Source organism: Pleurodeles waltl, chromosome 11, assembly GCF_031143425.1.
Source record: "Pleurodeles waltl isolate 20211129_DDA chromosome 11, aPleWal1.hap1.20221129, whole genome shotgun sequence".
Taxonomy (NCBI): domain Eukaryota; kingdom Metazoa; phylum Chordata; class Amphibia; order Caudata; family Salamandridae; genus Pleurodeles; species Pleurodeles waltl.
Genome location: NC_090450.1, coordinates 315,319,032 through 315,331,632, shown reverse-complemented (window position 1 = coordinate 315,331,632; position 12,601 = coordinate 315,319,032). Strand labels below are relative to the sequence as shown.

Below are 12,601 nucleotides of genomic sequence, written 5' to 3'. Positions count from 1 at the left end.
TTTTTCCAACATTCAAGTATTTAAAATGGAGTTTGGCTAAAAAGACAAGATTAACTGAAGGTGTCACATACAAGGCAGTTACACTCAACTACCAATATTGCAAAGTTGTCAATTTCTCTAGTAGTGGTAAAACTTAAATTTCACTCTCATTACTACTGGTGGTGCTTACCTTACACTAATTTTATTATCATTTGTAGCTATTAGAACGTAGGGCATGATTTACAGTTTGGCATACAGCCTACCATTCGTCAAGGTGGCAGAGGTCATTACCTCCTCCATGCTGACAGGACTACTCCCCACTAAAATCAGTTGGCCTTGCAGAGGTCTCTATGTCTTCAGAGAGCTGCAACTCAGTGGCGCCTCAGAAGGTGCAAAGAATGTGCTATGCCATTCATCAGAAAAAAATGTTTGCCTTCCCGAAAACAAGATCCCAAAGCAGGAGTTTGCTTTTGAAAAAAGGGGGAGGAGAGACATACAGTTGGTGGACTGGGTACTCTTCGGAGGACTCTGTCTGCCAAATGCTAAATCAGGGCCATAGTGACAGTATTTTCTGCAATGTCATCTATTTTGAGCTCATGGCAATTAGGGGGGACTTCTCAATAGTTGTCCTATCAGCTAACATCTCTGAACATCCATTAGTGTGCAGGTATACTTCTGCTGCAAAATTAAACCTATACTTGAATATCACTGTGTTATCGTAGGGGCTAATATTGTATGTTCTCTGCTGCCTAATGCCTACAAAGTAAGCTTACCACTACGATTTATACTATATAGTTAATGGGTCAACAAGAATAGAGAGCTCTTGCTCGTCAGCCATTCTATGAATGCTGAGTCTACTGTTACCCTTCAACTTTAGAATTTCCTATAGTTTTTTCCTGAAGCCTTCAACATTTAGAGTTGCTATATTTACACTAATTTGGAGGGTAATTTTCATATGCTTATTCGTAGCTTATCCATGGGATCGATCAAATTTGAAGTCTATGGACATAGACCTGAAGAAATTTGAGAAAGTGGATGCTTATGCTGCAAAGGTAATAGTCTTGTGATGGGTAGAAATTGTTGGGGCATGGATTTCAAGTCTGGCTTTTGTTGGTACACTCAGTGGCGTAGCTGTGGAGGGGGTGTTACACCCCCTAATAAATGTGTTCTCTGTTAAAAACTTGGGTACAGATGCTTTCAGTCAAGTGTGGTGAGGTGTGTGTTGGATTTCCCCTAGGATTTTTCCATGAACACACACACTAAACCACGCATTCTCTCTTTCCTCTCTGTTTTGACGTTCTTAAATAATGTTGGTTCTTTTACAAAATATTTTGTTTTAAGTACCCCTAACAATCTGCACTGCTCTCCCTTTACACTGCCTCTTAAGCCTCTCTCATGTCCTGTTTCTCAGATAATGAATTTTAGCATGATATGCCAGTCTGATTTGGGAAATTTGAAGTTTACCCCCCCATTTTTACTGACCAACCTACACCCCTGCATACACTCATAGCTCCTAATGCTCTCATTTATCCTCTATGTATTGTGCCATATGTGGAAATGTTTTAGGAATTGGTGATTAGAAGTGGTTAGAGCTTGCAGCAGCTATTAAGTGAAACCATGTCTATATCTGTGTTAGTCATTTAGGGACATAATATTAGTTACCAGATTTGAGACACAACAATATTGCATCCAATAAAATCTGACACTGAGGTGTTTGTAATTATTGGATGCAATATTTATCACCTGTTAAAACGTTTGCAGTGGTACAAAGCTTGTGAATCATGTGGAATGCCACACCAAAATCTGCATGCCTGTGTATTTTCCAATTTTGCTTTTGTCCTTCAAAATCTGGCAGTTTTGACTTGCTAAAATGTATTGGAACATGCATATTGTTATTGCACCCAATGTGACTGCAAACTGCAAAATTCATAATTTTGATATGTGTGGTAAAAGGAGTTATTGGAAATTATTAGGGCACATATAATAAGGGCCTTATTGTGATTGAATGTTCTTGCTAAAAAGTGCAGGCAGTTCATTGGATATTTATTTGATAATTTTATATAGTACACTAGTCTAAGTGGCATGGATGAAATGCAATTCCTAATGAAATCTTTTATGGAATATTTTATGTGCTATGGTTTTAGCAGGTCACCCTGCTTTCATATAGTACCTCCCACATAAATGGTACAGGACCATCCCATGGAATCCTATCATTGACGGCTCCTACTTTTTACCATATCAGGGTTGTTCACCATTAAGTGTAGGAGTGCTCAATTCATGCCAAACTTTCATGCTAACCATTATGTGGATGAGATTAATTAAGTCTAACATGAGCACCCTAAACTAGATGTTTTCCAGCAAGTAACAAACAGGTGCCCATAAGCATTTTCTTAGGAATATACTGTCTTTGCTAGTCCAGAAAAAGAAAAAATTATTTAGCAGTGGGACAAAAAAATACTTGGTTTTCCACCCGTTTTTTTGACTGTATCAAAAGGCCCTTAATTGTTCTAAGGAGCTAGTTCATAATATCACGAAAATCCAAACATTTAAAGGGTCCACCTCCACTGTCTTCCCATAGATGAAATCTGTGAAGACTACCTATGTTTACTCACAAAGAAAATGGGCCACGATTCAAACCATATTATCCACAAAAGTATATAATTGCCTGTGAACTTTAACGTAAATTTCACTTTCAGAGAGCTGAACTCTTCTCTTGCTTTATTTGAACCTTTAACAGAATCACAATAAATGAATATCATTCCATAATGTATTATTCCTGGTTCAACAAAGGATGACTGCTCAAAACAGATCAGTAGATTTTTAATGATATTCTCATTACAATATATAATAGCTGAGTGAGCCAGTGGAGCCTTGTCTTTGCCAACAATGGGACCTCTTTCCCAAAAAATTCCTATTTGAGCTGTGAAGGGTTGAGCAATTTTCAACTAATTTTCCTCTTGATGTATCTATGAATGCTCCTAGAAATACTGGTGTTTAGTAAGTTTCAAAAATCTGCGGAAAGGCATTTAGGCCTGGATTCTTTTTATTCAGGCTTCCGGGTATAGTGTCACTGAGATTATGATGCTCTCTCTGCTACATGGCTTAATCAGGCCAGCGGTTGGTGATGGTGTTGGAGTGCTGATCTTAATAGACCTATGAGCTGCTTTCATCATCATCAAATTAACTTTTTCTCCATGATGCTTAGACTCGTAGGGTTCACTAGCAGTGTAAAATCCTTCATAGTTGGAAGGAAACAATCAGTCATGAATCCACCCTTTTTAAAAGAGTCAGAGAACTCAGCTGTTGTGTTCCACAAAGTTGATTATGTACCCATTTTTGTTCAGTCTTTATGGCTGCACTACTCCACCTAGCAGCCCTGATTTTACATGTATATACATGACACTTAGCTCACATTTGGTTTATCCCAAACATCTTGTTCTAGGACCTCCAGGCAAGACCAGGGGCTCTGGCTAATTGCTTGGCCATCAACGGATGGCAGGATAGATGTCCTCCAATTTTCTAAAACTAAGTCCTAAAAAAAGAGATTTTGATTACCTCCTCATATGCTTCTTATTGGAGCAATATCACCTCTCCTGAGGAAATTTGCTTCTCATTTGCCACAGTTCAGGTGCTTTGCAGATTGGGAGTTTACATGGATTTCAGCTTGATATTGGACACCTAATGCCCAAGTTGGATGATATATACTTTGTTCAATTGTGAATTCTTAAAATGATCCCTCCATTTAATGATTTTTTTCCCACTGTTTTGTATTTCAGTGATAAAAGACTTGATTCCGTCTATGGTGGACTTTGCAAATTTGATCTACTTGGCATCCTCAAGCGAAACTGGACTTTGTAAATTCGATCTACTTGGCATCCTCAAACACAGTTTTCCACTGTCTGTAAATACAGAACCAAGCTACCTAGTTGATCACAGGTTTAACTAGACACGAGCACTAGTGCTGGGTGAAATATTTTTGTGGAATTCTCTGTTGACAAAATCCACTTTTCTTGAGTTCGCCTGCAAAAAATAGACTGGTCATACCACCAGAATTCATGCCCTGTCACTCCCACTTACAACTCTCTTGCTCTTGAAAAGAGCATGATACTTTAGAGTGTAATATTCTAAGAATTCACCCAGACTACCTTAATTGCTGTTGCTGACAACATAGGCTTCTTTCAACACACATGATATTGTATTTTTGCAGCTCCATAATTTGAGCCCTGTATATTATAAGAAAACTGGCAGCAGCAGGGGAAACAAAGGTAATCAAAGTTTCTAGTTGTTCTCAGTGGATGTGAATCCAGTGACAAAACAAATTTGCACCATGATTCACATTTACCTGACATAAATGAAAAACATAAATGCCCAGCCTTAAGGATCATTTCTCATCAGTGTTAGGATTTCTTCATCTGTTACCAATTTGGAATGTGATCTCCTTTAAAGCATTGCCCCTTCTATATAAGGCTGCATTCAAGAAAGCCCCAGAGCTTTTACCCTCTAAGTTTGTCTTGAAAATCCTAAATGCTTTAGTAATAGGTTCTGCCTTGTAGTTCCCAAAGCTAGGGTCGGCTGGTAACCTTTGAAAGCGGTGGGGCAAGCGAAGTGCCCCACCACTTCCCAAAAAACAAAAATAAAATCCTCTCCCTCCAAAAGCCCAAAATAAAACATTCCATTACTCCAAAAGCCCATGATATAACTGCTATTTCCTCCAAAAGCCCAAAATAAAAACATCTTCACTAACATTTAAAAAAATTGTAAATAGATAAATGGTACTTACCTACTGCTGCATGTCCTCCTCACTGTTCCGAATCTACAGTCTGCTGTGAAGCTCCCCTCACAAATCCAGACGCTACTCTCATACTATTACCAGCATGAGAGAAGCACTAGGATTGGATGAAGTGGATTGGCCAGGTGCACCCTGTGCTTGCTCTCTACCCAGCTGTCTAACGAAGGTCGGGATGGAGAGCTCCAAAGTAAGCAAATCAGACTGCCTTACTAAAGATAGCCGGTCAAACTGACATGGGCACTTTGGAAAGTCTGGCCAGACACTGCTTTAGTCCTCCATGTAGCCAGTCAGCATCTGAGGACATGTCCAGCATGTCTGTCGCCTTGGGGGCACTGATGCAAAATAAAATGGCAATGAAATGATTTTATTGCCATTGTATTTTGTTACACGTGGCTTGTAGCAGGCAAGGGAAGGGGAGGCAACACTCACCCTCTGGAGAAACCTCTGCTGCTAATGACACCAGTATATTTCCATTGTTGTATCCAAACTGTGGAACTCTGCATTAGTATTTAGGGGCAGAACATAATGCAGTAAATGTTTTGAAAATATTTGAAGCTGTGCTTTTTCCCCCCAAAACTCTTTTTGTTTCTAACCCTTTGCTACTTTTATTGACTTCTGGTTAGTTTTTTTTTTTTTTTTTAGCTTTTGTATTATTTTCAGCACTAGGAAAAGCTGCAAACATGTGCTCTATAATTTAAACCTAACATGAGAGACAATTTCCTATTGACCAGAATGCTGATTTGGAAGTTCTGGAACACAACAGGGGTAATGTTTATGTCTCTAGGAGGGAAACATTGATCCCCCTGCAAGTGCAGTTGCACAAGTCTACCAGCGGAAGAAGGTTTTTCATGGCATTAGTTAATTCCTTCACATAGACTCCACCAGGTATCATTTATGTTTCTTACTTTTCCACCTATACATTTTAAATGCATTTGTAGAAGCACGTGGCTTGAGAGCAGTACCAGCCTCTACTTTTTTGTGTCCTTCATCTAAAAAGACAAATGGGAAACTTGTGCCCAGAGATCCATCAGAGGGAGATCAGTGTAAGTCAGAATTTCACATCTGTTTATGCTCTCACAGAGTGGCTAGTTTTGGGTGGACGGGTTGTGGTCATGAAACCATTCTCACAAAGGTGTCTTTTCATAGCTATGGTACACACCCTCAAATTAACTTGTCACAACATTTTAAATTCAAAGGTAAAGCTGTTATCACCAACATATGCTTCTTTTCAATGCATTAAATTGTTTGATATTGATACATGGGAGCAGATGTAATGATAGATTTTGTTATTGCAAAGCCTACTATTGACGAAAGCACAGGATTTTCAACTTCAAAACAGCTTTTTACTATGCACTATACCCATTTTGTGAATTGAAAAAGTGTTTCCAAATCACAAAAAAAGTTTTACAACTTTTTCTGAATTACAGTTAGGAGGTGGGGGTGAAAGGGGCACCTCCCTCCTATCTGTGTACTAAACATTTTGTGAGGCAACTTATTAGTACATGGGTTGCATTGCAAAATTATAGACAGACCACAAAGGGTGATTGTGCAGTTTGCAGTCAATCTTTGAAACCTATCAGTTAATCGGGCTCATGGAGAGATTAAATTAGTTGAATGCATTTAGTGCACACATTCTTGTCAATGTACATTAGTGTTTTATTGTCTAACTATATATTTTAGAAATACCTTGAATGTACTTAAGATACTTGGTGGGCATATACTATTGGCCCGCCCCTCTGTAGAAATATATACATAGGTGATAATATTGTGGGGTAAGGACTCGGAAACACCCGTCCGCCATACTTCCAACAGAGTGGCTGCCACTGTAGTGGGTCCTCCCTGCCAGACCTAATATGACTTTCTGATGGGCTCACAGGCGGGACAGTGGTAGCAGCATTGTTGCCGGCTTGTGATCGAGCCAGCGGCACTGCTGCCGCCTGCAGGGGGCAATAGCACCCTTGTAATGAGCACTGTATACAAGGGTGCTAGGCAGGAGGACCCTTGCACTGCCCATGCTAAGACTCCCAAGACTCTCTCAACAAACACAATGGGCCTCTTACCGGGTGCCCAAACAGTAACTCAAAGGGGTTGAATTTGACTTCTTTTTAGGGTACCTCCCTGTATGCAAACAGCAGGCGGGGAGGATAACATCCAATTTCCTCCTGAGTTTGTCAGACAAACCCATTATCATGCCCTTCAGGGTCTTGTTAAACCTCCTCACCAGACCATTGGTCTGAGGATGATAGGAGGTGGTGAACTTATAGGTAACACTACACTCACATTGCTTTCAGATAGGCAGACATAAGGTTTGTGCCCCTATCTGAGACCACCTCCTTATGGAATCCTACTCTGGTGAACACACCAAGCAGGTCCCCATCCACTGTGACTGGCTGTTCTGAGGGGTATTGCCTCTGGATACCTGGTGGCATGATCCACTGCCACCAAAATGTATCTGTTACCTGAGGCAGTTGGTGGGTCCAGGAGGCTAACAATGTCAATCCCCACCCTCTCAAAGGGAGTCCCAAACACTGGTAGTGGTATCAAGGGAGTCTTTGACTTGCCCCCAGTCTTACCACTGGCCTGACAGGTGACACAGGAGCTGCCAAACTAATTTACTTTATGAATGTTATGGCTTGGAGTTAGGAGGAATTATCTGTACTTCTGGGGGACCACTACTTTCCTCATTGCCATGGGTTTGGGGTCCCTTGCCTCAGTACAGAGGACGCCATCCTCCCAATAAACCTTGTGGGGTCCACTGATATCCTCTTGTTGTTTCCTGGAGGCAGCCTGCCTCAGACCCTCGAGATTGGGACACTCTCATTGTCCCTGGCACAACTCCTCTCAGAGTGTTTTTCACTGCCACCATCTTTATTCTCTTCACTTGCTCACTTTTTCTTCTCTAGGGCCAGCCTCTGTGCCTCCAAAGCTATATTTGGCAGCTGGAATTCCAGCCTTCTCTCTCTGAGGGACAGGTTCTTTCCTTCTGAAGGGACCCCCTCCCCCAACTAGCTTTGGGTATAACCCTGGTGACTGTGTGTATTGAGAACTGATCTTCCTCCTCCTCACTAGAGTTTAGATGCCCTCCCTCCCCTAAGTGGTTGCAGCTAGCATCTTCCCCTGCTTCATCCTCTCCTGGGGCTTCTTATGTGCCTACCACGGGGATTTAATCAAATCATTCTTTCTGACTTAAGTGGCTGCAGGCAACCCCCTCTCTGTGTACATCCCCTGAAGCTGAACTACTGTCAATGTGGGTAGGCTAGCCAGGTCAAGCTCCATGGTTCTCTAGTTTTGTGTCACTTTTTGCAAAAATTTGAATCAAGAATTTAGAAAAATCACAATTTAATAATTGAAATTAATCCAAATTAAAAATCAAAAACAACTTTTGCACAAAAGGAATTTAAAGGATTTTTAATTTGTTTTACCTAAAACTGTAGTGTGATACTGAACACAAGTACTGTATTCCATCACTGCACACCAAAAACATTGGAGAGTGGATTATTAGTAAGGTCAGGTAAGTACCTACACTTAACAATAAGCCACTAACCCCCACCAGGTCCAGTTAGGTTATCAATAAATTAACCCCAGGTCAACCCTTGGTAGCTTGGCAACAAGCAGCAAGGATTAACTTAGGAGACAAAGGCCCTGATTTATACCTTTTTTGTGCAGCATTAGCATCATGTTTTGACGCAAAAGCGGCACAAAATTACAAAATACAATTGTATTTTGTACGTTTATTACGCTTTTGCGTCAAAGCAATTGTATTTTGTAAGTTTTTGCCATTTTTGCGTCAAAACATGATGCTAATGCAGTGCAAAAAAAGTATAAATCAGGGCCAAAGTGAGAAGAGCATTCAAATATCACAAAACAGTAATAAATAAAATACAGGCAACAGTTTAAAATTCCAAAAGAAAAGGAAATACTGTTATCTTTAATTTACACTAAAACAAATAAAATTGGAGAAGGGGAACCAAAGATATGAATTTCTAAAGAATACATGTTTACTAGCACCTGAAAACTGAAAGCGCTACTCAGGATATTTGGTTGCACCTCGAACGGGGCAAAGTCAAAATTCGAGGCCGACCCCGATAGATCCCTGCTCTGCTACAGCAAGTGAGAGGCCTGGGTCAAAAGTTTACCTTCAGACTTGGTTGTTTTCTTGAAGATTTTTCTCACCGGGACGAAGTCACAGATTGGAACCAACCTCCCTGGAGCCCTCTTTGGAAACGTGTCGCAGGAGACTTGGTGAAGAATTCTGCCTTTGGACAGAGTCGATTTTTTGGGATGGAAATCTGCGTCCGGATTGAAGTTGAAATGGGATCCAACGTCCCTGGAGCCCTCCTCAGACATGCTGCGTGGGAAGTCCTCGTCAACTTTTTACGTTCTAACTTTGTCACTTCTTTAAAGCTTTTTCTCTCAGATGTTAGATGACCCTCCACAGCAAGCCGACTTCAAGTCGATGTCGCTGGATTGCCTTTCCAGAAGCACCTGGTGAAATCCTGGAAGTCTGGGGCTCCGGAGCTTTTCAGCGGGACAAGCCTGCAAATCAGACCGAGTCACCGTCGACGTAAACTGGCTTGACCCAGGATGTCAGGTCGGTCCCATTATGCAGCTTTTTACCAAAAGTTCTCCAGTCTTCTCCAAACTTCTGGATCTTCTCCTAGATGATATTTGAAGATCTTTTAGGAGTCCACGGCTCACCCCAAAGTTCCAGAAGCTCTGAGTTGCTCCTTACGACTCCAACTCCCAGAATGCACCTGGCTCAGAATCAAAAATGACCACTGGACAGTGGTCACCTGGTCAGTTTCTTCGGGATTCGATGCAAGGGACTCTGTTTAGCTATTTTCTACCTGTAGCAAACAGGGAGTCCCTTCTTGAACCAGTTGAAGTCAGGCAAAGTCATTTTTGTGGTTAAGCCCAAGTGTGCAGCTGGTGCAGTCTTTCACGGTGCAGTGTCCTGGTGCATGTCAAGGGTCCAACAGGACAGTCCTTCTTCTTGTCTTTGTTCCTTGTAGGGATCTGAGATGTGTGTGCAACTCTGCCATATTTATCCTTGCTCCTGGAGTGGAAAACAGTAGGGCAAACTGCCAAATCACAGGCAGGCCACCACCCTCTGGGATTACCATTTCCTGGGAAGTGTGGCAAAAATCAATCTCAGGGAGCAACACTCAGATCTTCTCCCCCAGGCACTTCCTTTGTCCTCAGCCCCAGGCTACTTCACACCGCATCAGGGCAGCCTGGCCAGGCTGCCAGAAACTGGCCAATCAGAGAAAGGCAATACATAGTTGAAAGTGGCAACTTTCAGGTAGCGTTCTAAAACTGGTTCTCTAAAATAGTTATATTAAATTCAACAATGGCAAGTTGTTGGATTTATTATAACAATCAGCTTGATACCAAGCTTGAAATATTTAACTCCTTTTGGGAGTTTATTAATTAAAAATAAAAAACCCTATTTATACTTTTTTAGCGCCGCATTTGTGCCACTTTTTGAAGCAAAAGCGGTGCAACCTTACAAAATACAATTGAATTTTGTAAGTTTGTGCCACTTTTGCGTAAAAACAATTACGCAAATGCGGCGCTAGAAATGTATAAATATGGGCCTAAGTCTCCCCATTTTAGCCTATGGAGAACATTCACTACAGTGAGGGAAATACAGATTTGGCTATTTTCCCTCACCAGGGCTTACAAAACATATTTTATGAGGTCTCTGCTTATAGTTACACTGCACCCAACCCTGGGGGCACCTAGGGCACACCTTAAGGGTGACTTATATGTAAAAATAAGGTAGTTGGAGGGTGAGGCAGGGGCTCATGTGCTCCCCCATACATTTGGGGTTTGTGGACGCACCGTGTTGCATGTACAACATGGTGCATGGGCACAGTCCACCCGCCATGCCAGAGGGAGGGTAGCATGGCAATTGCTGCAGTATGCTGCCCCATGGTTCCCTCCGCCAGCCATGCCATATCTGTGGGGAGCTTGTAGTCCAACCGTCAGGCATCAGTCAGACTGGCACTATTTTAAGACCGCCACCAAGATGGTCTGGCAGCCCAACCGTGAAACTCGTAATGAGGCCCCAAGTCTGAAATGTAGAAATCTTCATCACAGCTTCAACTCAAGGCTTTCCAATGGCAAAGCTTCCTTCTTGGACATCTCCTGTAGCCTTGCCCTGCAGAACTTTACCTTCTCAGAACATTTTCTTCAAGAATTTGTGTAAGTCTGAAGGTAAGCGCTGACTGGACCTAATCCACTTCTTATTTCCAAACTAGGCTCCTTCACCATATTGGCCATATTTTTGCAGTTTAACCCTGTCTCGTGTGACTAGATGTCCCCAGTTGAACTTTTAGGTGCTACGTTTCACTACAAACTTAAAACATTGATTACTCCAGACCAAATAACTGTATGTTTGTTGCTTTGTTGTTTTGGTGTCAATAATGTATTCATTTTTACTGTATTTTCCTAAATTGGTTTGGGATTTTCCTTATGGTATGTTTTCACATTATTACTGTTTGTGTACCTCTAAGTTTAGACTGATTACTTTTTATGCCAAGCTACCCTGAGTTCAGGTCAGGTTAATTGAGTGAATTTTTGTGGTTGACCCTGCAAGGGATTGTGGCTTTTGCTTGACCAGGTTTCAGACCCTAGTCAAACAGGAACACAGTTTCTAACAGTGGTAATAAACAGTCATCAAATGTTTAGAGGAAATGCTTACTCTGCTGGGCAATCAATTAGTGTGTTTCCATCCAACATCTTATACCTATGGAAGAAGAAACTGAACAAGTCTTTTTTTCCTCTGGATTTCATAATGTCCTTCAGGGATCCAACATATTCTGTTACTAACTGCCCCTAACTCAGCCCCTAACTTGAGTCATGAATGTGACATTGTTAATTTCACAGACACAAACAAGTCAATCATCTAGCTCTATCAGACTCATTTTACTAATAGTTTACATAAAGCACATCCTGTACAACTCTGTTGCTGTGGGAGTAGTGATCAATGTAAAAAATAATGTAAATATTATGTCCCAAAACACATCGAATTGCCTGCTAGTACATGTGCAAATAGGATACATTTCTGTCAATCCATAGTAATAGTCTCAATGTAGGTGTATTTTGGGTGATTCCCCAAAATATGTAAGATTGGGTGAAAGAAAACTGCTGGGGTACATACATTCATATTACAAAATTTATTTGTGAATAGTCCCCAAAGAACAGAAAGTTCAAAGCATTTTTAAGGATGGGGCCAAAATAAATCCTACCTCAAATTGCCACAAAAACAGAATGCAGCAGCCAGCAAAAGGTCATATATAAGTAACACCTTTTTAGGAAAGAATAAAAAAGACTGCCCTCAAATTGTTCAATGCGCTATACTTTTGAAAGTGGGTCACCTAGTGTTACTCATATTGAATGGAAAGTCCACGCCTATAAAGATTCAACATCCTTTTAAGAGTCATTAATACTAGCTTGTTTCATGTAGAGCTTCTTTCTCTTCTCAGCAATGTACATTTCGGGTTTTACTATTAACTCAGGCTCATGTTTATACTTTTTTAGCGCCGCGTTTGCGCTGCGTTTTGATGCAAAAACAGCACAAATTTACAAAATGCAATTCTATTTTGCAAGTTTGCGCCGCTTTTGCGTAAAAAAAGGACGCAAATGCGGTGCTAAAAAAGTATAAATATGGGCCTCAGTGTTTCTTAGAATGACCCTTTGTACAAATACTTTAACTTGAACAACACAAAAACACACAGTTACCTATGCATATCCCACACAACCTCCTTGCTTTAAAACAACTTGTCACATTTGAAATAACAAATTTAGAATATTAGATCCACTTTCTGC

At 41.0% G+C, this 12,601-nt stretch overlaps 1 protein-coding gene across 1 annotated transcript in view; it reads left to right on the top strand.

Annotated features, from left to right (window-relative positions):
- The first annotated feature begins 214 nt into the window (after positions 1 to 214).
- Positions 215 to 12,601, top strand: part of LOC138265101 (kyphoscoliosis peptidase-like) — a 350,383-nt gene continuing 337,996 nt past the window's right edge. The window contains exons 1-2 of the mRNA XM_069212641.1: positions 215 to 368; positions 949 to 1,031. Of these exons, the coding sequence (XP_069068742.1) occupies positions 215 to 368; positions 949 to 1,031 (237 nt within the window). The remainder of the gene's footprint in view (positions 369 to 948; positions 1,032 to 12,601) is intronic.